Source organism: Astatotilapia calliptera, chromosome 1, assembly GCF_900246225.1.
Source record: "Astatotilapia calliptera chromosome 1, fAstCal1.2, whole genome shotgun sequence".
Lineage (NCBI taxonomy): Eukaryota > Metazoa > Chordata > Actinopteri > Cichliformes > Cichlidae > Astatotilapia > Astatotilapia calliptera.
In genome coordinates, this window is record NC_039302.1 from 20,662,091 (window position 1) to 20,688,718 (window position 26,628).

General features: G+C 40.9%; 1 protein-coding gene across 4 annotated transcripts in view; it reads right to left on the reverse strand.

Annotated features, from left to right (window-relative positions):
- Positions 1 to 2,713: 2,713 nt before the first annotated feature.
- Positions 2,714 to 26,628, reverse strand: part of tcf12 (transcription factor 12) — a 35,421-nt gene continuing 11,506 nt past the window's right edge. The window contains exons 1-14 of one of the 4 annotated variants that reach the window (XM_026169000.1): positions 25,377 to 25,844; positions 20,990 to 21,089; positions 19,594 to 19,733; positions 18,935 to 19,076; positions 18,673 to 18,743; positions 16,001 to 16,145; positions 11,622 to 11,695; positions 9,958 to 10,029; positions 9,280 to 9,471; positions 6,777 to 6,882; positions 6,534 to 6,684; positions 5,036 to 5,265; positions 4,454 to 4,601; positions 2,714 to 3,377 (exon numbers count right to left, since the gene is read on the reverse strand). In XM_026169000.1, the coding sequence (XP_026024785.1) occupies positions 4,459 to 4,601; positions 5,036 to 5,265; positions 6,534 to 6,684; positions 6,777 to 6,882; positions 9,280 to 9,471; positions 9,958 to 10,029; positions 11,622 to 11,695; positions 16,001 to 16,145; positions 18,673 to 18,743; positions 18,935 to 19,076; positions 19,594 to 19,733; positions 20,990 to 21,089; positions 25,377 to 25,445 (1,635 nt within the window). In that variant the 5' untranslated portion in view covers positions 25,446 to 25,844 and the 3' untranslated portion in view covers positions 2,714 to 3,377; positions 4,454 to 4,458. Of the gene's footprint in view, positions 3,378 to 4,453; positions 4,602 to 5,035; positions 5,266 to 6,533; positions 6,685 to 6,776; positions 6,883 to 9,279; positions 9,472 to 9,957; positions 10,030 to 11,621; positions 11,696 to 16,000; positions 16,146 to 18,672; positions 18,744 to 18,934; positions 19,077 to 19,593; positions 19,734 to 20,989; positions 21,090 to 25,376; positions 25,845 to 26,628 lie in introns of those variants that run through there. The other 3 variants (XM_026169009.1, XM_026169016.1, XM_026169023.1) reach the window with 3 other exon arrangements.

Genomic DNA, 26,628 nt, shown 5'->3' on the forward strand with positions numbered 1-26,628 from the left:
GCTGGGTGGGTCATTTTGTTTTGTGTCAAAATATAAGACAATTTATTCAAATATTATTTAACCTCCTAGGACCTGGCGTCCACATATGTGGACATCACATTTTGGGTTGTCTGGACCTAAAAACACAAATTTGTCTCTACAAGAGCCTGATATCCACTTACGAGGACATTATCCTGCCACTGTTCTATCAAAATTTAAAACAAATGTCCTCATATGTGGATCTCATTTTTGTCAGAAACACAAATCAGGTCAAAAAATTAATCTGGCAATTCTTTGTTTTTACATTCATGAGGTCCCAATATGCCCAAATATCAAAGAGAAATTAAAAATGCATGCCATGGAAGAGTTCAGGTCTTAGGAGGTTAAGGCACGAGGATCTGTCTCTATACTGCATAAATGAACTTGCAAAAAAGAAAAAGTAGGAGCACAGCACATATACAGTACGCTGCTATCACACTTTATTAAAAATAGAAACATATATTCATAGTACTTTTCATACAGACTACAATGGTCCACTGGTATTACTTTCAAAAAAGAGTTACATACTATAAAACACTCATTTGGCCTAAATCCACTGTAGAAATGTCTCAAAAACAAAATAACAAAAACGATAAGGAAGTCTAAATGAATCCCATTGTTTCAGAGCTCTTCCTTCTTGTGCGTTAAAACACAACAAAGGTTATGGAAAGGTGGAAAAATGTAAATATGGAGAGGAAGATGAGCGAAATAAATGCACATACGATCGAGTTTAAAAAAAGATGGCACATTTATTGCAACATAAATGTTATATACATCGTGTTTTTCTGTTTGAAAATGACAGAAAATTCAAATTCTCGTTGCCGCAGTTTTTCAATGTGCATCAACAACACCTTTTATTTGACACAAGAACAAATCTTTTTTTTTTTCCTTTTTTTTTTTTTTTTTCAATCAATCAACAACGGAGACTGAGGAGTACGATGGAGGTCGCGCTTTTAGGAATCTGGAGCTCATACGGAGCCTTTTTGAAGTACTAAACTACGAGCAGCAGTTCAGCCGTGTTCTTGAGATGCCATATGTAACTTTTTTGTGATAATGGACAGGTTATGGTAAATAACCGTACATTTTACTATCTAATATAGTAAAATAAAGTAAGAAACTTTTTACTCAAAACTTTTGCTTTCAAAAATCTAGAAAGAGTAATATTTAGAATTCAAGAAATATTCTTACAGTATTATTGTATAAAAGACTAACTACAGTGAAAAATAAGCCAAATGTTTTTTTTTCTTTTGATTTTCTTTTTTTTTTCATATATTATACAAGGGAAAGCATCTGGGGATACAGCAAAGTTTAACTTGGCAAACAGAGGAGCAAAGAAACACAGGAAGAACGGGAAGTTTAAAAGAAAGAAAGAAAACAAATGAAGGGAAGCGAGCCGGAAGTGACACACATTATACCCTCAAAGTCTGCCGACATGAATACAGGATCATGAATACTGAAATGATGAACAAGGCCTCATTCAGTCAGAGAACACACCACAACCGACCAGGTCTCTCTCTTTTTGGATTCTTCTTCACTAAAATGAGGTTGTTAAATTGTAAACTCATCATCCTTTATTCTAATCAAAGTCCCTTTATCGTACAGAATACTCGTTCTGAATGCGGCAGCCTTGTTTAAGGTGTAAATAATGATAGAACGCAATATACAAAGAAATAAATGGAATATAAAGCAAGTCTTAAGACCGAAAAGACTCAAAAAAAGGAAAACGTAACGCATGCACACGGATAGGGAAAAAGAAATAAAGCCATGACCGATGTCTTGGAACATAAAAAAGAAAAATCCTGCTTTTGTTCATCATCATCATCCTCATTATCATGATCATGCTACAGTTCAATGATACTCAGAATAATCCATGAAATGTTCAGTCTGCTTTGCCATACTGAGAATAGCATGGCTTCCATCAAAACATCACTGAAAATAACTTACAGATTTTCTCTGCTAGCTAAAACCCGGAAATTATAATGCTGGACAGAAAGGACTTGTTACAACAAATAAGCATAACTAAATTTTAGTCAGGAGTAACTGCGCTTATTAGAATTTAATGTCTTGAGATATTAACAGAAAGAAAATTGATATGTTTGATCAGGCCAGGAGAAACTGTGGTCGTCGTTTTGTGTTGTTTGGGTTTTTTTTGCGTGTTTTTCTACTTTTGTTTGTTTTGAACGTCTTCATTAGGAGATCTCTGATTAGCTGGTGGCAGAAACAAGAAAATAATAACACATTTTCAAAAGAAAAAAAGCCACTTCTGTGCCAACACAGCCAACACTTCTGTGCTGACGTCCGGAGGAAGAATCTGCAAACATACGCCACTGCTTACGTTTAACACTATATGGCAAAGGGAAGCGAGGGCGCTGGAGTCGCCTCTTCCTTTAGTTAAGACACTAAAATATGCAGGGAATGCTAAGGTTTGCAAAAAGTTTGCCCTCTGTATTTTCACTGCTCACTACTGGGAAAAAACAAACAAAAAAAAACAATTAAATCTGAGCCTTCAGTGAAGCTACAGTTTGCCGTTTGTGCGTCACCTCCCGTGCTGTTGACGCTATCGTAGCTGGACCTGTTACCTGCCGGTCAGTAGCACAGAGACAGATCTAAACTGCTCAGAAACAAACATAGGTAGTTTTGGTTTCACGTGTGGCCAGTGGCAGAACGAGGAAAACAAAAATATAAATAATATATCTTTTTTTTTTTAATTTATATTTAAAAAACGGGTGCTTTTGTTTTTCAGCTCGTGATGATTTTCAGTTGGGTATAAATATCAGTCTAAACTGGCCAATAAATTAATCTCTAACATTTTTCCCCCAATCTCAGACTCAAAGATTTTCCCGGGGTGGAGTGCTCAAGGTTGATGGCGACACTGGCAAACTATAGATCGACTGAAAAGCCGCATGCTTCTCTTTGTATTGACCTAACTTTCCCTTTAGACATACACTTTATAGCTCAATAACATAATAAATAGGAAAAAAAACAAAGAAACAGACAAATAAAAACAATTGCTGTTACAATGCATTCGTCAATTTAGTTTAGGCACAAGGCAATTTCCACATACGGTTGGAGGAGATTGCGAAGTCTCTGATTGTTCAGAAGCAACACACTTCTTGCAGACAGTGATATGTGTTGAAGATTTTTTTCTTGTGGGGGAGAAATTTGCAAATGGAATCTGGTCACAGGGAGCTGGACGCTTGGCTCTACTTCAATCTTAGGAGTGGACTGTGTTAGACTCGTCGTTTTGCTTCAAGTGGTCTGTCTCCTCCAATTGGTGTCACAAACTGCGAGTCCTGTCTGTCACTGGGAAGCAAGGTCACCGACTCAGACGGGACAGAAATGATCTGCATCGCTCTGATCTGGAGGAGAGGAAGCAAAGAAGGAGCACTGATCAGAGGTGCGCATCAAAGGAGCTGAGCGTAGGCCGTCCAAATTTTAGCTTCAGCACTAGAGCTGGTGATTAAAGTCCTGCTGTTTTACATATTTATTTTTTAAAAAGTCTGACATAAATCAGACATAAATCAATAAAGGACAATTATAACATTTAAATTAAAGGATTTTTCCTCCAAATAAAAATAAGGGATAAAAAAGGGGTTTAATTTATTCAAATACAAAATACAGTTTTGTTGATCGAATAGCCAAAAATGAGAAGAAAATGCACTGGCTTACTTTAAATGAGGTAACATAGATTTAGAGCCTTACTAAAAAGTGACGCAGCACAGGAAAAACCAGCCAAAGATGCAGATCGCCGGCCAAGAACAACCAGACTTTCCAATATTTCCAGTGTTTGTTATCTTCACTGTCTCTAAAAGTATGTCTGGAAAGTGCAGTTTATTGAACAGATTCTGATGCATAAACGGCAAATAAGCCGTGCACAATTTCACCCCAAATCCTTGTTTAACAAAGCTCTCAGCCATGAGGGGGAAACCCCGCTCAGCACAGCCACGCACGTGGCTGGAAGCGCGACCAGTCAGCCAGCAAAATTTGTCCTCTTAGTGATGGCTGGCAACTTTAACTCTCATGAAATGTGACTGATTGATGGTTTCTGGTAACCTTAGCAGAGATTTTATTAAAATTTAAATAATTTAGTGAATATTCCATCTATCTGCATCTTTTTAAATAACAACGATTGGAAGAATTTTACAGTTTGACATCTTCAAGTTAAAAATTTTATTTTAGGAAACATAAGTAAAAAATGAAGATTGTGGACTTTAGCTGGGTTTAAACATGCTGCGTCAATATGATTCAATCATGCTGACCTGTGTAATCAACTAAACATCAGTTAAACCAGGAAAACACACAGGATGACCGCAATTATCATGGTATCAAAGTGCAGAAAGAAAAAGAAAATATGCTGTCATGAGATGACCGATTATTCAGTTATTAGAGAAAACCATCATAGCAGTGTGTGTCGCTCAATTAGAGGTGAGAGTACCTGTCTCAGAGGTGGCCCATGGGGTTGGATGTGTCGGTCAGGCCTGGATGGACTCCTGTGTGGGCTGGTTGGGCATCACTGGAGCCCCCAGACACTTTTTCTTCCTCCCTTCTCTTAAGGCAGGCTGCTTTGGGGTTCAGATTTCTCTCTGTGAGTTCACATAAACACAGATTACACTTTAATTAAACACATGTCAAAGCTTTTTTTTAAATAAAATTAAGATAAAATTTTAGAGAGAGACCGAAGCTTTAAGGGTGTTATAAAAGGGCGTTGCTTTGTTTGTCTTTCGCCTCAAATCTTTCATCATTACTCATTTTAGTACCTCTAAATGCAGCACTGCAGGGAAACATCTGAGCTGAATAAACGCCCTGCATTTTCTTTACTGTCTGTGATACTCTGGCAGCTCCATTCCCTATTTTTTCCTTTCTAACTCCACATGTATCTGCTCTGGATGTGACAGTGAAATTAAATTACCACCTGCAGGAACGCTGCATCAAAACACACGTTGTTTTTAAGAGTCAGCAGTGATTTGATGTGATGTAGCATTTCAGTTAATTGCCGCAGCAGCGCTGCAACACTGACCTCTGACTTGCTGCTCCAAGCTAAGTATGACAGCCACAGCCTGATGGAGGATGAGCAGTTTAGTCTGGGGCTTCTCGCTTTTCAGGTGCAGCTGGCACATGCGACCCAGCTCTTTGAAAGCCTCGTTGATGTCTCGCACCCTCAGGCGTTCGCGAGCGTTGTTAGCCATCCTCCTCTCGCGCTCCCGTTCAGCCTTCTGCTCGGGATTCAGATCCTCGTCTTCGGTGATGCTGCAGCAGAGAGAAGAAATCAACCCGCAGCCACCATTCAGTCATCTGCACCAATGATAGGATGGTCTTCAAACCATTAATCTGACATGACCGTGATTAAACCATGAACTATAAACATGAAGGAAGAAAATTTAATTCATTTAACATCCATGAGTTTTTACCACAACGATTTCACTTGACGCTGAGAAGCTCCGCCTTCTCAGCATCAAGTGAAATCTGTTGTTTCTTAAGCATGTGTTAATGAGACAAAAGATTTGCCTGACAGGACTGGTTATCCCTCCCACCCTTAGGGGAGGTCTCTGTTTGTTTGTGTCCCGGCCGTTTTCAGACACCCGGCTTTAACTTGGTTGCAGGCTTTCTGAGGAAATGAATGAAGTGTATTCACTTGTCTAATGTGAAAGTGAATGTGCCATTCATAGGAACCAAACTGATAAAAAACCGAATTTTATTTGCTTCCTTTACACATATAAAATGACTACACATGGTGGCTAAGCTAACGCAAAATAAAACTGAAAAGTAGCCACATGGAAACATAAAACAAGCACATGAACATCTGAACAGTGCCAGTGTTAGTGTGTCGGTGCAAAACTGCCTCTTTTAATAATTTCTGTTACTTTTGACTTTTCTTCACTTTGTATAACAACCGTTTGTCCCAGATTTTTAGAAATATTCTTTCACTTTCAGTCTGTATTTGAGTTTACCATCACAACAACAACAATCACCCATTGTCTGTAGCTTAGTGTTTTGATCGTTAGCCAGTGCTAGGTCAATGTTAAACAGGTATTGGTCTTTGGATGCATGTTTCCTTTAAGGTGATCCAAGTATAGGATCTGAAATGATCATGGGATTGTATAGCCAAACATTTCAGCAAGCTCTGAATGAATACTATCCAAAAGGGGTTTTATTTTTCCGAATGTCCAAAACATGTGAGTATGGTTTGGTTCCATAATCTCCAGCAGGGCTGTTTCACATTTATCTGTTTGCTTGTAATTTGGGGTGTTAAAAAGCACCGAATCCAGTATTCTCCACATCTCCTCTGGAATTTCTTTACCCAGCTCTTGTTCCCATTTGTTGACATGCCTATTTTAAATCAAATAATGACAGTTAAGGTTAATACGATATGTATCAGATTTTCCACTACCTGTCGCATATGAAAGACAACCTTTCCAGCCTTATCCCATGTTTCTACCATCTCAAAGCATGCCATAGAGCTTATTTTCACTTCTGAAGAATGTTTCACACGTTTTCGTATCGAAAGGTCCTCTTACCTTGTGCGTGGGCCTGCTCTGGGTGTCTTCATATCTCTTCTGTCACTCTCGTCATCTGACTTGTTATCGGTGGAGATGCTGTCGAGCATCTCATCCTTGTCCTGTTTCTCCACCTTCAGCTCCAGGGTTGCTGGAAGGCCTGAAGTAAGACCTGTTATTAGTAACAGAAATGTGGAGGTAAGACATCATACGTAAACCGAATCGTGTGGATATCGTAGAGTGGGACGCCGTGGTGGAGCTGACCTCTGAACGTTTCCACTTGGTGATTGAGTTCTGTGCTGGATGTCGAGCCGGCGCTGGGCAGGCCTCCGTGGCTGTTGTTCAGGCTGGCAGCATCGTCGCCGCCCTGCTGCAACACAGACAGGAAGGACACGTGAAGAAAGGAAGCAGCCACACACTCACTGGAGACTGTTCATAAAAATGAAACAACACTTTTGAGCAGGAGAAAAGCCTAAAATGGAAAATCCCACAGTTTTAAAGAAAAAGAGCAACCTTAGTTATACTGATTTGCACATTTTGGTGAGCACTCTACACTGGTTGGATCATAAAAAAAGATGCTTTTATATATGTATATATACATTAGATTAGATGCTGTCTGTAGCAGTGTTTATTAAAACCTGTAGTCACAGCATGGGACAAGTTCTGGGTTTAATCACCATTCAAGTCAGTCATTACCAACACCTGTGGGTACTTTGGAGATTTGCTCCACAGCAGCGTTATAATGCATAATCAAGGGTAGGAAATAGAAAATAAACACAAATTTAAAAAAAACACCTGTGCCACAATATTTAGCCATACTTAAAGGTCCATATATAGCCTCCTCATTTGTCTCTGTCACTGTTGCATTTTGTGTTACTGCTCGCTGCAGCGACATTCTCAGACTCCCCGCTCTGTAACCACAACTGAGGACCCGTCTGTTCCTCATGTCTACGAGAAGAATAATCCTTCTGTGTTCAGTTTCAAAAGAAGTCAAGCTAAACCCACTCCAATGTCTGACTATCTCCTTGTTATTTTGTTCACATGCATAACATAGAAATGGTCAACTCCCACCACGTTGTGCCACAAAGCCCCTCCTTTACCACATGCTCTAGAGCCATTTGATTTCCTTTTTCAAGGACTGAGGAAAGGCGGAGAAATCATCACTAAGGGTGGAGAGCATCTCCCTCTTTTCCTCTGGAATGTGATCCCCAGTCACTGTTGGCCTCTGTTAACCCCACCGCTCCGAGATCCTCCCCTTCCCCAGCGCTACGCTAATCTTTGCTGTGCTCTCAACAGGTGTCCAAACAACTCTTTGTCTGGAGGAGGAGGAGTGAGGCTGGGGCTCTGGCAAGAAAAGAACGCTGCCATTTTCATGGCTGGGCCTGATTACCATACAGCTGAGGACCTCTATTTGGGTGGAGGCTGCGGGTTCAGACACACGTTTCCAACGATTCAGATTTCCTGGGTTGTTAAAAAGAAGTGATGAAAAGGGGTGGAAGGGGGTAGAGGGCGGGGTGACAGCCAGAGTAAAAAGCCTGTGGCTGTGCCGTGTCGAGGCTGTTGAGCCCTGTCTGAAGGGACCTCTTCCCACACAGGAAGTGCTGTGTTAGTGCAGACACAGTATGTTCTATCTCACAGTCGCAGTCGGTCAACATCACTGCCACAACCCAGCTCTCTGTAACAAATACATCAAACTGAGCTCTTCTGACAACCACAGTAAAATTCTTGTTAAGGGACAAAGCGAGCTACCCAGTAGCCTCCGCGTACGAGTGAAAACAACCATCGACAGGAAAAATACCACCTTAAAACAAAGAAAAAAACGAAACTGCTTTGAAAATAAATGAATTTCTGCACGACAGCTCCACTGCAATGATCAAGACACGAAAACAAAAAGTGCAGACTGAGCACTAAAATGTCGGTCTGCACTCAGAAATGCATCTTTTCATTCTTTCTTCATGCTGCATCAAAGTACAACCTTACCAAAACACTTTACTCACAATACGTGCTTGTTTTATAGAAAAAAAAATTAAACTAATTAATTAATAATCAATTTACACACAAAAGGAGCCTTTTGGCCTTTCTGTATAACAGTAATCTAAACAAGAATATTAAATTTAGGTCTGAATTTAAAGGCAACACCACATTTACAGCTAATCACTGGCTTATTAGATACAAAATCTCATCACTGTCTAACTTTTCCTTCCATCATTTATCTCAGAGAAAAAAGTAATCTAAACTTCTTCCCACGTTCAAATTAATTTGATCTTTTTCTTTTTAAGTTTGTGTTTGTGTCAAACTTTTTCCAAACACCTCCAGATAACAGTTGGACGAGTCATCCCATTTTAATTTCCACTGCAGATGTGTTCAAATCTCCTGGCTCTGTACAATCAAATACCTCAGAAGGAGGATGGGCGAACACGTCATGATTTACACCGAGACCGGCATTTCCCCAGTTCTCAAGGGGCTTCGAGTTTAACTCTAGAAGGATTGCAACGTACAAACACGTCCTACGCCAACTTTACTTCTTTGTGCCTGTTTTCTTCATTTCTCTCTCAAACTTGTGTATACAGCCGCTCTCAAGAGGAGGGTGATCCTACGGCCAGCTATTACACTTATGGAAAATATGCCGGTATAAATTCAACTGTTCGTCTGCGGAAAATGTCTCAAAGCTCTCCTTTTTTTGACCAGGTGGCCAAGGTGTTTTATGTGGTGTAGTTTGAAAAATACCGTATAGTAATAAATAAATACTTATATGAAGTTATCGTACCATCGCTGCAGTCCGACTTGGAACCAATGCAGAGGCAGGAAAATTTGGTCCAATGGCTGTTATTGGCCCATTTTGTGCCTGTCCCAGCAGACTGTGTATGTCGCTGGGCAGACTGGCGGTGGAGCCCACTGCGTGGTTCCTCAGAACAAGGATTGCATCATCCAATCTGTCCAGGCGATCCTCCATTCGAGACTGGGAGGACCAAAGGGATTGAGAAATGAAGGGTTAGGGAGAGAAAGAAGGGAGGAAAAGAAGGACAGAGCAGCTTAGTATAAGCACATTAGGACAAAAATTGAAAATGCTGATTGTATGGTGAGAAAAAAAAAACAACACAAGATAAAGAAGGCAATTCAAATGCAAGATCAAATGAGCCATTTCAGCTTGAGTTGTAGAAGTCAGGATATGTTCTCATTTGTTTTTCAAATGAACAGAGGCACTGCAGCCACTTAATTTCATTGTCATCTGAACCTAAGCTGATTACTACAAGCTGGCATGGCTGCAGAAAAAAACTAAAACAAAAAAAACGACAACAACATAACATGAGAATAAGGCGACAGAAGTAGTAATAAATGAAAGTGCATTTCACTGTGAAGAATGTAGTCGAACTTGTGCAAGAAAACAAAACGATGTATGGAACACGCAATGGGTAAAACAAAAAAGAGTCTATCTGAAGAGTACCTCGCAGACATCCTTTAAGAAAGACATGGCATCCTGGAGATGCTCATGTAACTGCTGATGAACTCTGTTTTTCTGGCAAAGTCAAATAAGAATAAGAGAGAATTAAGAAAAAAAGATCAGAATCTATAAATACTACAAACACGCTGTGGGTAAAGACTTTTTTTTGTTTTGTGATAGCACATAGAGAGAAAGAGGCAGGATTTAGAAAGAAGCACACAGCTGCTGACGACTCACTTTGTAAAGATAAAAATGGTTCGCTGTTTGCGTATTTACAGACCCCTACTACAGCACTTGTCACATTTTCTGCGTCGCCACAAGTTTAAAACTTTACACTGACTTTATGTGCTGGGATAAATAATGTTGTTGTCTTTTGTGCCTTATTGCTTTGCCTTCTTATGTTCATTTCATCCAGCTGTGCGTGTTTTGTTGATTACCAAAGTCTGCCGTTTTTAAAAAAAATTCGTCTTAAACGAATATAACTACTGTTCACAGCCCAGTCCAGTAACAAAATTAGTCATTTTGACTGTAATCTAATCCTCAAAGAGCTTCATCACCATTTCCAAGAGCTCTCTGGGACTTTCCAATGTTCCAAGTAGTTCTGTCGTAACTACCAGAGGACCGTGATCTACGATTTTATTTCAGCACACTCTTGAACGTTGCTGAGAATAAATGAGAATTTCCTTCAGTGGCTGCCAGCTGCATTTTTCATTCATCATTCAATAAAAAACTGCAATTGATGTTTTTTTACCTCTTAGAAGCCTAAATGATTCAGAAACAACCGGGTATGGGTTCAAGACATTCTTAAGGAACATCTCTACCAGGTAGATATAGGATCCTTTATATTAAACCTGGATGTCTTTTCATTGTTACGTGTGAATACGGATTATGAAGGAGCTTTGCAGACGATGTCAGGATGAATCTATGTCCCTCTAAGATCACAGCATGGCTAAAAGCTCCATCCTTTACTTCTGCGGGTCTTCTCTGTGAGGTCATAGAAACATATAATCATGTTAAACTTCGACACCAATACAATTTGAATTGCTGGTGATAAGAAAATTCAATATCGGTCAATATTTTCTTTCTTTCATACACATGAAACATAAATGCATTTTGTTAACACTTATGATCCATATGTTTTATGAATTCACTTGTTCACCCATTGCTTGGATCAGCTGGGTTATTGCCTAACATTATACTGTCTTTATTTATCATATAAATATGTCTGTGGATCTGTATAGTAAGTTTATTTAAGTCCGTTTATCCCTTGAATAAACTCCCAGTAGAGTATGTAAACACATGACATGTGCATCAGGTAGCAGGGCTGCATGAAATCCGATCTTCAGCTCTGGTCGTACGGCAGCGAAGGAATTCTGGAGAAGAGGTTCAGCAAACAGCTGCCACCCCCACACCAGCCCCCATAACTAAACCCATCCCCCAACTGTCATCCCAGACCCGGCCCACAGAGTGGAGGACAGATGGCATGCCCCAAGGGACAGGTATTGTTCAGTTTGGTTATCCCTCTACCCCCACCTTCCTCAGCAAAACATTTGTCAGACAGGAATCTCACTGTAATGCTAGCTCAGTCCTTCATGGGCAGCTTATCTAAAGCGAGCATCCATCATATCCTCCTCTCACTGAATGATGGAGGCGGGCAGAGAGCTTACCAGTGAGTGAAGGGAGTTCTCATAATTTGGGGAGGAGGGGGTCTGCCCACCAACACGGGGCCACTGGTTGGTACCTGAGGAGAGACAAAGTGAAGGTCAGTGTTAACAATTATCTGATTCAGTTTTGGCCAAAAGCCTCATCCTGGTACGCCGACACAAAAAAATCATTCACTGACAAACACAATAACATGCAGTCATAACACACTGACATCCTGATTTTCTGGTCTCTTGTTGTTCTATGAGAGGTATTTTTATCTTTCAGAGCTTAACTGCATCACTTCCTGATGGCTGGACTGCATCCTGACACATGAGCCAGCGCAGGGTTTGACTAACACCCACTTCCACCCTGAAATGAACGCTGCATCTGCACATTAATAACCATGGCTATGAGAACAATGTGAGCAGTGAAAAATATCACGCTCAGGACTAGTTTTCACGCATGTTTTAATTTTATTCCAGAAACGTGCAAAAACATCAGGAACCAGTAATCAAAAGTGCACCGTTGCTGACTGTTTTAGTACCTGATCTTCATGCAGGCTTTTGGTGAAAGAAATAATTACATGGGCTTTCTTTTTCTTTAACTTTTAGTCAGTTTAAAGCATCTTTGACTGGTGATGTGGTAGCACTAAAGTCAATCATCTTTATATAATTTACATCTGTAAATATATGAGCCTGAATATTTCACTAATGTGTCCCATAAAGTCAAATCTAATTCTGCTCTAAATAAAGACCAGTGCATTTTAATCATATGATCTAAATACAGAGATATCTAAGACACTCTGCACTGGGAGAGAGATTATAATTTACCTTTGGCACAGTGAGTTTTTGCATGTTTATCTGAGCCAAAAATTTAATCTACCGGCCAGTACAGGAAAGCAAATCAAGCTGATTTGATCTGGTGTAAATTAAAGAAGAGGAATCCACATCTGCTCATCACATTTCCAGCTACAGTACAACATTTCTTTCTTTCCTTTTTGGAGTCGCAATTATCCAAGTAGTGCCAGCCATGTGCAACAAGAGGCAATGCATTATACTGCAATCAAATAACCTTAATGGACTTTGACAGTAATGAACCTTTCCAGGTTATTTACAGAGTAGGATAGGGTGTCCGTAGTCTTTCCAAGCTCTTCTGGTGTCTATTATAGTGTTAGGATGCTAAACCCAGCCCACATCCTTGTAAATGGTGCGCACTGCTGCGTGATCCACACAAGGAGACTTTGTTTCTGCTATCAGTCATTTCGCATGATTCTAGAAATTCATTTTGCTAAAATAACCAGCAATGAAAACCCCATGATAAAGGCAGAGGAGCCTGAGGAACGCTGATGGTTTTTTATTCTTAATTTAAAGCTTAATTTACATCATTTCAAAGCTATAGCGTGCTGAGCGGGGTGACGCAGCGTTTTTATTTCTCAGTTTTACAAAATCAGACCGATGTTGTCAGAACAAGTACACAAATAACTTAGCTATTAAATCCTTTAAAGCCTAAACCATGAAATAACTTCTAGAACATTGTGTTTATGTATATTAATTTGCATGTGTGAGTTTTAATATGTATCATATTTGCTACATTTGACAGTCTTGCAATTATTTCTTAAAAATGTATTTTTTCAGATTTTTCAGGGGGGGGGAAAAAACAATCACACTGATGATGCAGAAGCCTCAAAACCTCTTGCAGTAGATATGACACACTTGGCTTTAAGGGGTTAAAAGTGGTAAAAATGCAGCTGATGTATATTTTTGACAAACACTAGAAAAATCACACCTTTCACGCTCAGGGAACTTCCATTAAATCATCCCAATGAAATGTCTAACAACTCTTCTGTGGTCTTATGAGTTTTCATGTTTCTGCACACACACTCACACACAGCCTTGGAAAAGCCGACTTTAATTAACAGACTATTAAAAGTGACTTTGGAGGAGGAAATGAAAAAGTCTCTGTTCTGCCTCAGCTTTCTCCCAGGTGAGTGAGACAGGAACTTCACATAAGCCTCTGCTGGCTGGCGGCTATGAAAAATTAGACTGAAGCTCTGGTCCCCAAGTGCACCAGAGAAGGCTAATTGAACAAACCAGCCTTGAGTAATGTGCTGTATATTGGTGCAGTCCCAATGATGAATGGATTTGGAAACTTACATCAACAACTAGCCAAATTTTGGGCTACTTTCAGAGTATCGTTCTTTTTCTAAGCCTGGAGGCACATTAAGGACGAATAATTAGTAAAACTATATCTTTTCCCCATAATTCCACATGACATATTTGGCAGCAGTGCTTTATATATTATATAGATATATATCTATATAATATGGATTTTCTTCATTCAATAAAACACTGAACTGTTTTTTCAGCTTGTCATATTGTTGCAGTTTTCAGGTGCAGCGCGCTGTACTGGAAATAGGTCAACAGACACATCCCCGCCACTCTGATCAGCTGAGTCACAGCCACCTTCCTTCACTCACTGGTGAATAAATGGGGCATTTTGCCGCCTGGTCTGCGTGTGTGTATGCGTGTGTGTGCTGGGGGAACAGCTGTCCATGGGGCAGGGCAACAGCTGAGGAAGAGGGGGGCATACGTAGAGACAGCTGTCGCCACTCCATTACCACACATGACACAACTGCCCGTTAAAACAACACACTGGGCTTTCCCTTACTGTCCCCCCCTCTCATTCTCTTTCCATTGGTCTCCCGCCTCTGTCAACATATCTGACGGACCATTTTCTTCGTCTACATCTCTTTTCCGGTACTTAAAAGTACTGTGTACTACAAACAGGATCCCCTTGATGGGGCCGCCCTGATTTCCTTACTACTTTCCTGCTTTTGTTCTCTGAATTTGTTGCAGAAAATAATTACAATTCAGAGGGAAACTGGTCGTCCCATCCCCCCCCCCCAAAAAAAAAAAAAAATCTAACTACAAAAACACTTGTCTGGGAAAGCAGGATTATATAACAATAAATCTACTCCTGAAACTGTTTTACTAAAAGTAGAATGAATAGTATGAGCTGCTATTATAAGCCATAAATGCAGTTCTGCAAATATGAAAAGCTTTTCAATAACTTAAAACCCTTCGCCGCCCCAAGAGCCGCAGTCATTCCACAGTTTGTCCATAAATTTCTATCACTTAAAGGAAATGACAGCAGAAAAAATAAACTACACGTAATTCTGAAGGTACTTCTTGGCTGCATTTAAACTCCCGAGCTCGAGCAAAGTGCCTCCTAAAAAGCTGAGAGCCAAAACTTCTCTGTGATGTCACCGGGAGTCAATGCGGAGCGGCTGCCTCAGCCACAAAAATAAAGCCCCTGACGCAGATGCAGGTGAAGAATAAACTTGTAACACAGATTTCATGCTTTCAGTATAAATGGTGTCACTTTTGTGCTCGTGGACCGCAGAAAGAGCACAGCCAGCAGATAAATCTGGCATGAGGCATCTCTTCTATTTGCTTGAGATTAAACTTCCTTGGAACATTTTCGCTTGAAAATTAATTCTCGCGTTTCTTCAGTTTTAAATACTCATCGTGGCTGTCAATTCAGTGGATGTTGAGCCTTATCCCAGACTAAACTAAGCTTTCTTTTAGGATGGATTCATGTAGAAATGGCATTAACTGCCCCGACTCAGATAAAGCACGGAGAATGACGACCAAATGATTAGAGATGCTCTAAAGCTAAAAGGGGGTATTAAATTAAGTTTTAGGGAAACTCTTCACAATTCACTCTACTTAGGCTTTAATTAATCCGACTAATGCAGCACAGAGTAAAAGTAATTAATTGAATTAATTGAAGTCACAGGGCCCTATATTCACTGACCAGTACAAGCAGAGCTGTGACTATTACATAAAATACAGACCTTCAAATTCATTACTTCCTCTTTTATTCCTAAGATGCATGACGGTGCAGACACGGTCACAGTTACTGTATGATGTTTTGGCTAATCATGTGAGATAAAGCAGAAAAATTAGCTGTGACAATAACTCCAGCGTCCACACAATAACACACTTTCCTGGAGAAGCCTACCTGTCGTTAGCACAGCTGTTTAGGAGGGATGACAACACTGAGTGAACAAGACTCGGTTTATTAATCAAACTCTTTCATTTGCCTCCCACTTCAGTTTCAGCCAGCCTTTTTATACTACATGAATCAGAAAGCACAGCTGGAGGCAGCCTAAAGACCTGCCTTTTTGTGTGGGTTATTGCACTTCCACAGTTAAAATAGGGCACATATTCATGAAAGCCTGATAATTAGCTTGGCTATTCTAGGAAAGAAATAGCCATTGAGTGAGTTACCGGCACTTTACCTGGGGAAAAAAAGCCTTTATGAAGCAGTTTCTGCTGGTATCTAGTATATGTGTGCAGACAGTGTTTATGAGATTAAAATCCACAGGCTGGTGACCTACCTGGCCTTCCAGACGGGGTGCCAGCAGCAGTCACCACTGTACCTGCTGAGGCTGCACCTGCTGTGGCTGTTAGAGGTGAAGGAGAACCCACAGGTGTCGACGGATTGGATGGAAAACTACTGCTAGTGTGGTCAGGTGAGTAAATCTGCAGAGGCAGAGAGGAAGACATCAGGAGAGACAGGATAGATAAAAAAAATAAAAAATAAAAATAAGATGAATTTGAAGCAGGAGCGTGTTTACCAATGTACACCACCCTTCTATAAAAACAGTAAAGTAAACATGCTTTTCCGGCTTTCCAAATCAAGTTCCTAACATCAAATGGAAAATTAGCCAAAGTCCGAAAGCCACCAACTTTCTGTTTCAAATGTTTCAATGAGGTCGTTGCACTATTTTCAATTAAATTAATCGTTTAAACGCACTCTCAAATTTCATTTGTTTTTTAACCTTTTTAGGAAACGAGGCTGTTTTAAAGGAGCACACTTTATTTTCACTCGTATACAGACTCTCTGCTTATAGGTGTCCAGTTTTTCCAGTGTGCAGACGCCCAACCTGGAAACCCCGTTAAGCCAACAACAGGAAATCTCAAGGGGCACAATTCAGGCTGTAGCCAGAGATTATACTCTGAGCCATATATCAAAACCCCGTCATATTCAAATGTTGTTTTTTCTTGCTTCTTTTTAAACCTCATAGTCTATTTAAAGAGGACAAATAGTTACAATTGAATTACTTTGGTTTCATTGCTGCAATACTGGCAGTTTTCGTCGTGCCATCCTCGGATAGGTCACGCTGAGGTCACTGAGTTTTAGGATGACGTGTCAATCACAAGGGAACGAGGAGATTATGTCTTCAGAACTTTCACAGGGATTTCATTTGTTTAAACAAATGCTGGATTAAAGCACAAACACGTCCCTGATTTTTTTCCCTTTTCCTCTTTAATAAGAGGATATTTGTGCCATAATGGAACATGCCTCGGAGAAGTCAGGGTATTACGGTGGATCCTGACTAATTAGCAGAGAAAAAACAACAGATCCACAGAGATTTCTCCTCCAAGTTAAGATCAAATTGAGCTTGAAGGAAAGCGTTCAACTTCTGTGGGGATGATAGAATGCACTCATTATTAATAATCTCCTTATTCAATCTTGATCTCAGGGCTTTAGTTTTTCAATCAGCTTGGAGTATCAGGATAGAGGCTTCACTGAAGTGTGTGGCGCTGAATGTGGAGGAGGATCGGCCGTTGTCTGAAGGGAAGAATGAGTATTTATGCCCCGCGACACTCAGAGAGCAGAGAGCTTCTCTCTGCTCAGCATTTTCACTCCCAGACATGCAATTCAGTGAAAAACTAAGGAGGATTAATAGCGCGGTTATCTCTGCGTTGGAAACCAATAAAACTCAAGACAAATCTCCAAATTTTTCTTAGTTTCTCGACAGCTGTTTACAACCGTGACTTCTGACCCGACAATATATGACTTTCTATTCTTTTCACTCACCGGCTAATAACGCTGCATTCAAAGTGAAACATGGCTCATTTTACTGGAATAAATGAAGCTCCGCCTCATCATCAGTTACGCTCCCGCAGGCGGCATTGGGCCAATAAGCACGGCCAATTTAAAAGGGCCGAGAACAAAAGCTCTACAAAGGGGGGCCCATGGAGTTGAGCCACAGCAGTTATAAACTCCCCTGTGCACCCCTGATCCATGCACCCACCCCCACCCTAGTCCAACCGTGTCCATTTCACTCCAGCTTTGTCATGCTAATAGAATTGAGTCTGCAAATATAAAGGACTTAATTTGTTATTACCATGCCCAAATTCTCATATTTTGGATTCACACTCCTAAGAAATATTCCTCTTACACGAACAGCTCGTGCTGTGTGTAAAATTAAAACGCTGCTTTCATGTTTGTGCAACATGTTAAACACCATTTGAAAATTTAGCTGAAATATCGAGGATCATAGGTTTGAAATCCAAAGCAAAAATACATCCAGTGCGTAAATGGAAACAGCAAATATTGTTGCTGAGGAAACAAGGGAAGGGTTTAGGATAAAAAGTGTCTGTTGTGTCACAAAAACGTTTACATAAATGCACATGTACGTCATCATTTTCATCATGCAATTCAAATAGTGACGTTTATCTGTGAGTCCACTTCGGACACATAACACTATAAACAACCTAAAGGACTGAACCATTACAGGATGTCCCTGAAGTGTAATCCATTGGCTTTAGGAGTATTTTTTAATGTACAGTTGCCTTTCTTGAATACTCTTAGTTTAAGCCCACAATTATCCAGGCTTAGGCCAAAAAAACAAAAGACAAAAAAACAACTATAAACTTGTCCTCTGGGCTGTTTTAATCAGCGGTCAGTATAGCATTTAATTCCCTGCATGATTACGGAGGTCACCTTCTTTGGAGACAAAACACTAAAAAAATTTTTTCTTTAAATAAATAAAAAGGGGGGGGGGGGGGGGGGGGGTATTTTTACTTTGATTTGCAGAAAAATCAGAACCATTTGAGCTCGAGGGCTTAAAGAAGTCAGACATGAGTTTCACACTTGACTAGAAATGCAAAAACTTCTTTGAACTTGACCAAAATGCCTTAAGCAACACTGACGCTACTCGGAAAATACTTAGTATTGATAGGCAACGTTTTCCATCATAGACATAACAGCGTAACTCACCGAGGCTAAAGCCTTGCCCAGTGCGTCTCCAGTCTGCGAGCTTCCAGTGGCAGTCCCCCGATTTGCAGCAGCTACAAAAACACAGAGCGAAGCTTTGTAATCGCAAACTCAGACAAATGTGGAGCGGTTACAGTGCACAAAGCAGCTGTCCCCCTGCATGACTCAGTGCCTTCACAGAATGAACATTCAGCTATGATTACACTGCGGTGTCAGTAATTAGCCAACCTGAGCAGGTAGCTGAACTGTTAACACAAGAACGTACCCATGATCCCATCGGCCGAGGTGACGGACGGGGTGTGTGCCGCAGTGACGAATGGTGAAGTGCTGGTGTTGCTTCTGTGGAAGCTGGACATGGGAGGAAGACTGGCATTGATGTCTGGAGAGACTGAGTGTGCGGGGTAATTCTGGAAAATCGGGAAGAGAGAAAAGTGTTATTTTCAATCATAAATGTGTTTGTGTGAGACAGAAAGAAAGAAAGAGCTTATTTATTTATTCTTGAAATTAAAAATGCCCTTTGACGTCTTCCAGGCTGTCACGCAGTAAAAGTTCGTGTAGCGGGGGAGGGACAGAGATAAAGAGAGGGCAGGCAGCATCTGCAGCCTCCCTGTGATGCCCTGCCAAGTGAAGCAGGCAGGCGGACGAAAAAAGATCAAACGCTGACACAAAGAGGGTCAGCGGTGTCTTCACTGATAATAACCAGACAACAACTTAAGACACACACAGATCCCTCCAACTGAGGAAGATGCGCTATGGGAGAGCAGAGCAAAAACCAGGGCTTCAACAGAATTTATTTGCCCTGCGTGTTCAACAATACACACTGGATCGTTCATGTAAACGTGAGGGCAAAACAGAAACTTACTAGCAATCATCTATCACTTATTCATAAAGCCTAAGTGCTGCCGGCCGAGCTGTGAAGCTTACCAAACGGTCGTGTGAGTGCAGGCTGCTGTAGTTTCCTGACTGTGGCATGTGAGATGAAGATCCTGCGAGTATTCCCCCGTAGCCGGGCTGACTGATGCCATTGGACGAATTCCACGGGTCAGACGAACTGTGGGTACCATCTAAAACCAATAAACATATCACTTTAGCACACAATGGATTAGAACTGAAGGAAACAACATGTTAGACAGACGGCTAACCCCCTAACTTTACCCTTAAAACTTGGGGGTCATCCAAAGAGCACTTTTTAGGTTTTTTTCCCTCTCGGGACTGAAACACGATCCTTGTCTTGAACACAGCTGAGATAACACAAACGCTAAAGAGCAACAAGAAGACGTTTGTGTTTGTGTGTGTGTGTGTGTGTGTGTGTGTGTGTGTGTGTGTGTGTGTGTGTGTGTGTGTGTGTGTGTGTGTGTGGGAGTCAGTCCCACTGAAAAGAATCTGAGCACACATCTAACAACTCAATCTGTCTGACAACATATAAACTACAAAATTAAACAGATGTTTGGTTCAGTGGTTTTGGAGCTCACGATAACCGCCAAGGTTATAACTGTTAACAAAACTAAACAAAAAACTAAAACTAGGTGTAAACAAAATACTTCAGTCATCTGAAATACATTGTGAGCTTAGAAAATTGACTGAAATAAACAAAATCAGGCAATTTTCTTTCACTTTATTTTTTGTCAGTCTGGCCAAATGCGTTAACCTAACAAACACCAGGTTTTTTCGTGACGCATGACATAAAGTGTTAAATTTCTATTGAACATCTGATCTCTGACACAAGCCACCCACATTATAATAACAATAAATTCAAAATACTACTGAAACTAATAAAAACAAAACTGAAAAGAGCAAACCCACTCAGGAAACTAAAATGAACTGAAAACAAAAATAAAAATGCAAACTAATGGAACAAACTGAGGTTCTAGGTGATAACTTGATGAAAACATACCACACTGACTTTAATTTAGGCCAGAGGTTCTCAAAGTTTTTGTGACTTAATGGGAGTTTAAACAGTCGAAAGAATGCACTCATCTGGTTTATGCTGTTAAATATGACGTTTGTCCTTGTTTATGAGTTGGTGAGATGAGGTGGCTGCTAGATTTCTCGACATTAGCTGTGTTTCTCAGAGGTCAATGGCTGGGATTGCAAAAAAACCCAAAACCCAGAAATGCTCACTTGGTCTTATCCTGCTTATCCTTCTAAATAATGAGAAATTAGCATGAATGGAATATACAGTAGTGCGTTTAATCCTTCTCATACTTGCTGGTTAATCGTGCACAAACTCAACACACACCAGTGTAATAAAAGGGTATTAAAAAAATAAGCAGTAGATGGTAATTCTATCCAAAACATGGAGACTTTGCTTTGAACCTACCGAAGAAAGTGCTTGCAAACATACTGCTGGAGGGTTTTGGAGAAGAGTACGAAGGTGAATCTCTGTTGAAGTCTTCTGAGTTTGGAGATGGTGCGTACACCTGCCAGGAGAACATGATCGTCATTAGAAGAAACCGAAACACCAAGACTGTCACACGGTATGAGGGTGTTCAAACTCATTCAGCTCTCTTATATCAGTTTCTGTGAAGTAAACACGCTTCCTAAAAATGCAAAGCACAATCATATTAGGGTCTATACAAGTATGTGATCTCACACGCACACATCCACTGCAGAAACAGCCCTACAACTATAAATACACACATTCTAATGACTAGCAAGCAATCAAGCTCATGACGGGGGGAGTGGATTATCAGAAGTATTTGCATTTCAGATCAACTCAACCTCTAATGGAAGTATAATGACACCCGCTTACATGCATAGACTAAATGCCTGGCAAATTGCAGCATTCCCAGAGAGGCAGAAATCAAATAAGCGCTACAAAAAGAGCCTGCTTTGCTTTCTTTATACTTCTACCTGCAAGCTAGCGGGGGAAAGGAGACACAATGAGCACGCTGTTGTACAGCTGTGAGTGTGTGCCAATCTGGGCGGTGAGATCAAAAAGACTGGAGTCCAAACACCAGTGATGTGGTCTCTGACTTCATCCACTCCAGATGGAGGTCGAGGGAGCGAGGCAGAGCATAAAGGAGGGAAACAGGGAGAAAAAGTTTTGGACAAATTCTCCCTCCCACAGACAGGACTGGATGACCCCACTGTCGTGTAACACTAATCAGAGCCAGACCTGCCAGCTCGATTCCACCTGCACATTTCCAGCTTGTGTCCCCACTCAGCAAGATAAACCTGCCGTTTAATGGCCTCATTTCACACTCAGATGTTGACAGCTCACTCCTCCAAATTGGTTCCTAATGCACGTGGACGTGATGACGACCACAAAGGTTGTTTACTTACTTAAGTTCTTTTATGACGGGGTGCTGATGGAAAATATGCACGGCAAACAAAGTGTTCGCGCTGAAACGCTCGCACATACACGTGAACATCACATCAAAATGCAGCTTAAGCGAGACTCTGCTGAGTGAGCAGGTCTCCCGCACGCTGTTGTCTGGGTGTGTAATTAAAGTGCTCTGGGAGGGGTGCAACCCTCATGGGTCTTCTGGCTTACACATGTGACCAGGGTTGATAGTAAGTTCCAGAGAGATCTCAGGTTAGCCTCACACGGGAACCCGGGCTTTGTCTTTCGCCTCTGTCAGACGCTCAATGGGCAGCATATGGCAGCGGATAATGCTAATTGTCCTTTTTACCCTGGGCTAACCAGTCAAAGCATTAATAAACCATCCCAAACACCGGGTGCCTCATTCCGCCAGGCCTATGGAGGAGAGGGCCCGCCTGGGTTTCCTTTTACAAGGCCATTAATTAAAAGCCGTCACTCACACGGATCAGCACACCAGCACACGCCTATACTGGCTATTTGAGCACCAGCCGTTATTTCTTAAATAAAATCAACACAAAAGACAAATCTTACAGTGGCACCTTTTTTTATTTACAACTAATTATTTGAATATGAATCATAAATTATGAAAGAAAACAATGACTTTTAGTTAATGATAATCTATGAAGCTTGATTTTGGTGAATATATCCTCCACACCTTCCCATGTGCCTCCCAGCCTTGCGGTACCTGTGTTTGAAGTTCACGCCTTACCGATCAAAATATCAAAGGCTGAAAGAAAATCTGTCGACGACCACAAAGGACATCACAGAATAACAGGAAGGGAAGGGAAATGTAAAAATAAATAAAAGTAAGGAAAGAATCAGTCTGTCTAATTGCCAAAAACCTCAAAGAGAAGAGTTCAAACACACTCTTAATGGCTTGTCCTGTTTTATATGGTATGTCTTTACTTGGAATCGAACCAACTCTCTGGGGCATTTTGTTTCAAGTCCAAATCTTAAACACTTACAGGGCTTAGAAAGAATCGATGCCTCTTCAAACTAAAGCTGAGCTCAGTCTCCTCTCTTAGAGGGGCGTTGTTCGACATTTGTGTGCGATATCTGCCAATGTTTTTTGGAAAATAAAAGCTTCAGTATTTTTATGCATAAAACCGTGACACTGAGCCAACACAAAGACCAACTTTTAGTGGCACGACGTTTTGATGTTGTAAGAGTTAGCAGTGGAAGCCAAACGCTTACATGAGCATGTGAAGAAATAAAAATTTCAGTGAATTCACATTTAAGTGAAATATAAACATTAAATGCCCTCAAAGAATTGAATTCTTGACTAGAAGAAAGCAAAGAAAGCAACTGAAGGAGATGGATAGATCTGAAGAGAATAATAATGTTTATTCTATTATATCATATCTAATAAAAACATATAAACTGCTAAACAGCTAAGTCTTACATCCAAATGTAACGTCAAGAAGCACAAAAATACCTTCCAGTCAGTAATGTCACAAAAATTTGGTTTTGGCATCAACACAACTTTGCTGACTAATCACAGTATGCCGTACAATTTATGCAAATACTCTGACTTTGTCCTGGATATTTAGTCAAGCATGCATACTGCAGTGCAGAAAACACATGCGCCATGTAGGCTTCTAGAAAGCAGGATCCAACCTGTTGCACCACAAAAACAACAACAACAACAGGCATGTGGCACTTTAAAGAAAACATGTTGTGACATTAGCGTTTTTGCTATTTTCTGGTCTAATTTTATGTCCTTCCACTTGTGAAGGACAGCTTTCTGTGAAGCAAAACAACAACCACCACCAGAACAGCAACAACAACAACAACAAAAAGGGGTCTAAAAAAAAAAATCGCTGCAGGGCTTTCACTTCAATTTTTTCTTTTCCACTAATAGGCAACGGAAGAAAGCTCAGTGAGCTGCTCCATCTGTATTGGTACCGTGCCACCAACTCACAAGCCAATGGCCCACTGTGAATTCTCCCAGTGCTCCAGATGGTGAGCCTGCTATGCAACTCTGCATTATAACAAATTAATGTGGATGAAGTTGGTGCAAAGAATGAGCACCATCCTTCTTTTTCCTTGCAAGCAAAACAGAAAAAAAAAGAAAGAAAGAAAAGTTGTTGGTGGTTATTTAACAAGTGCTTTTGATCATAAAAGTTTGCCCATTCTGTCCACATGCTATCAATTTTCTCCCCATCACCAAATGTAACACAAGCCTGTTAATACTTAATATGAAAAAGATCAAAGTCATCTTTTGTGCAGCGAGAACAAAAAGGGAAATGCCATAATGGGTTATGAGGAAAGCTGAAACACAAGCATGAGTAACATGACCTTTTAAATACAATGCCATAAAAAAGCTAACCTCTTCATTTCTCTTTCAAATGCCCTTTTTATCTAACAGCAAAAACAACACGTGCAGTGACAGGTGGAAATCTGTCTGCGTAATTTGCTTATGACAGGATCATTACTTAAGGATTACTGAAATGCACTGCAGAGCTACTTCACCCGTTGTTAGACTGCCCTTGAACAGACTCATCAGTCCACTAGATTTTTACAGTAAAACACCTCAAGCATAGCTCGCCTTTACACCTACAAGTCCACACACACACACACACACACACACACACACACACACACACACACACACACACACACACACACACACACACAAAAACTATGGAAACTCCAAAGTTCTGAGGGCAGCACACTTTAATTAACGTATGTATTGACACAAAAGCAGTCACAGAGAAAAGCTTTTTAGAGTAACAAAAATCAAAGAAGTCATTACAGAAAAGTTCAGAAATCACATTAGGCTCCCTGTGGCGTCAAGAATGCTAAAGTGATTAAAAACAGATGGAATAACAGCAACACTGGTGCTTGGAGCTCAATCTGCAAACAGGAAAGTCTAACCTCAACAGGCAGCCTCTTTCCCTTAATCATTCCCAGACTCCCACTTGCTATTATTTCAACCCAGTCTCGGAGTTGAAGCGAGCAGCCAGTAAAAATAATTCAAGACTGCAAAAAACGTTCTGCTGCTCTGCTTCATTCTCTGCATGAGAGGAAAATGCTTTGGAAAAAAAAGGGCAAAACCTCCTTTTTTAAAATATGTCTAACCTGGAATATTTACTTGTACGTGGTACAAAGCAGGTTTGAGTCACTTGTTTTAATTGCACTGTGTGACAGCTTTAACTGATGCAGTGGAAAATGAGGCAGAGGAGCATCGGACGCTTGCACTTGCATGCAAGGAGGCGAACAAAGTGCTTTAAAAGTTCAAACCAATAAGTGCAAAAACTTCACATAAAATCAGACTGACAGTCAAAGGGATACACTCGTATACATACACACACAGGCAACCACACTTTATACAGCTCCCTTCTGTCTCAGACACACACACATTCCCAGAGAGACTACTCACCGATTTTCCGTTGTAGTAATACATTAAAGAGTTACTGCCCATTCCAGGGACAGGGTAGGCGCAATACATTATAGCTTTAACAATTTAAGTGATAAAGGTATAGTACAGCAGCACGCTAGCTTTCTCTCTAGACATACATCCAAACCGTTCAAAAGGGACTAATAATTCTTTCAGTACTGGCCTTCACACACACACACAGACCCACTCAGAGGAAACTTATGCAAAGCAGGATTGTACCATTCCACACTGTGGGAAGGGGTGGCTGTAAGAAGGGAGTGGCTCGTGTGGTACATCCCTCCCTTAAGCCTCTAAGTGCTGAGGCGAAGAGGACGAGGAGGGGGGAAGGGAGTCGATGGGGAGGTGGGTATAGAAAAGATAAAGGGAAGTGGGTGGGACGGAAAACAAATGTGTGAGCGGATTTAGAAAGAGAGGAGAAAAAAAATGTTTTAATTCCAGGCATAGAAAAATGCAGATTTTCTGCAGGGGAACCCCGACAAACTGGAACTAAAATAATTTTGTTCTAAGCAGGGTTTTATTGTGTGTAATTCAAAGGCGATCAAATGAGGGCTTTAAATAAGTGCGGCGAGCCTGTTCTCTTCCACACGTTTTAATCCCGGGCGTCTAATCTTTTTGTTTTTGTGATGATTAAATGAGTCTACAGGCAGTGAGGTGAATTATGGCTTTTGGAAGAGCAAAGCCATCTGGAAGCTCATTTTACCTGTTCCCACACATGGTTTGCACAACAACAAGGAGTCATTAGAGTGGAGAGAGTGACGGCTCAACATTGCAAGAATTTTTTTTTTAAATCCATGAATCCAAAATCCAGCCAGCAATACAACGGCTGATTTATGAAATGTGAGAGTTTGGGTGTTAGCGCAGGGGGACCTTTAGCTGGAGCCCCTGTAAACACAGAGTTGTAAAGCATGCAACAGCTGCAGAGGGGTTGGCTTGTGACGTCGAAACAGGAAAATAATGCTCCATTTCCTAAACCCTGGGGGCCTCAGACGGGGGAGAACTAAAGGGGTGGGTGGGTGGGTGGGAGCAAAACATTGACAGCCATTTTACCATGGTTTACTGTCACTGCAAGCCACACAGCTCCCCATTACCTTTATCACGGGGGAGGAGAAGGAGGGGTGGGGGGTGGGGGGGTAAAGGAAAGAAGAAGAAGAAGAAAGGAGGGGAGGAGGCGAGAATAGATACCATATTCTAGCAAGAGACCGGTCTGGACAGCCTGACTGGAGCCTTTCATGTG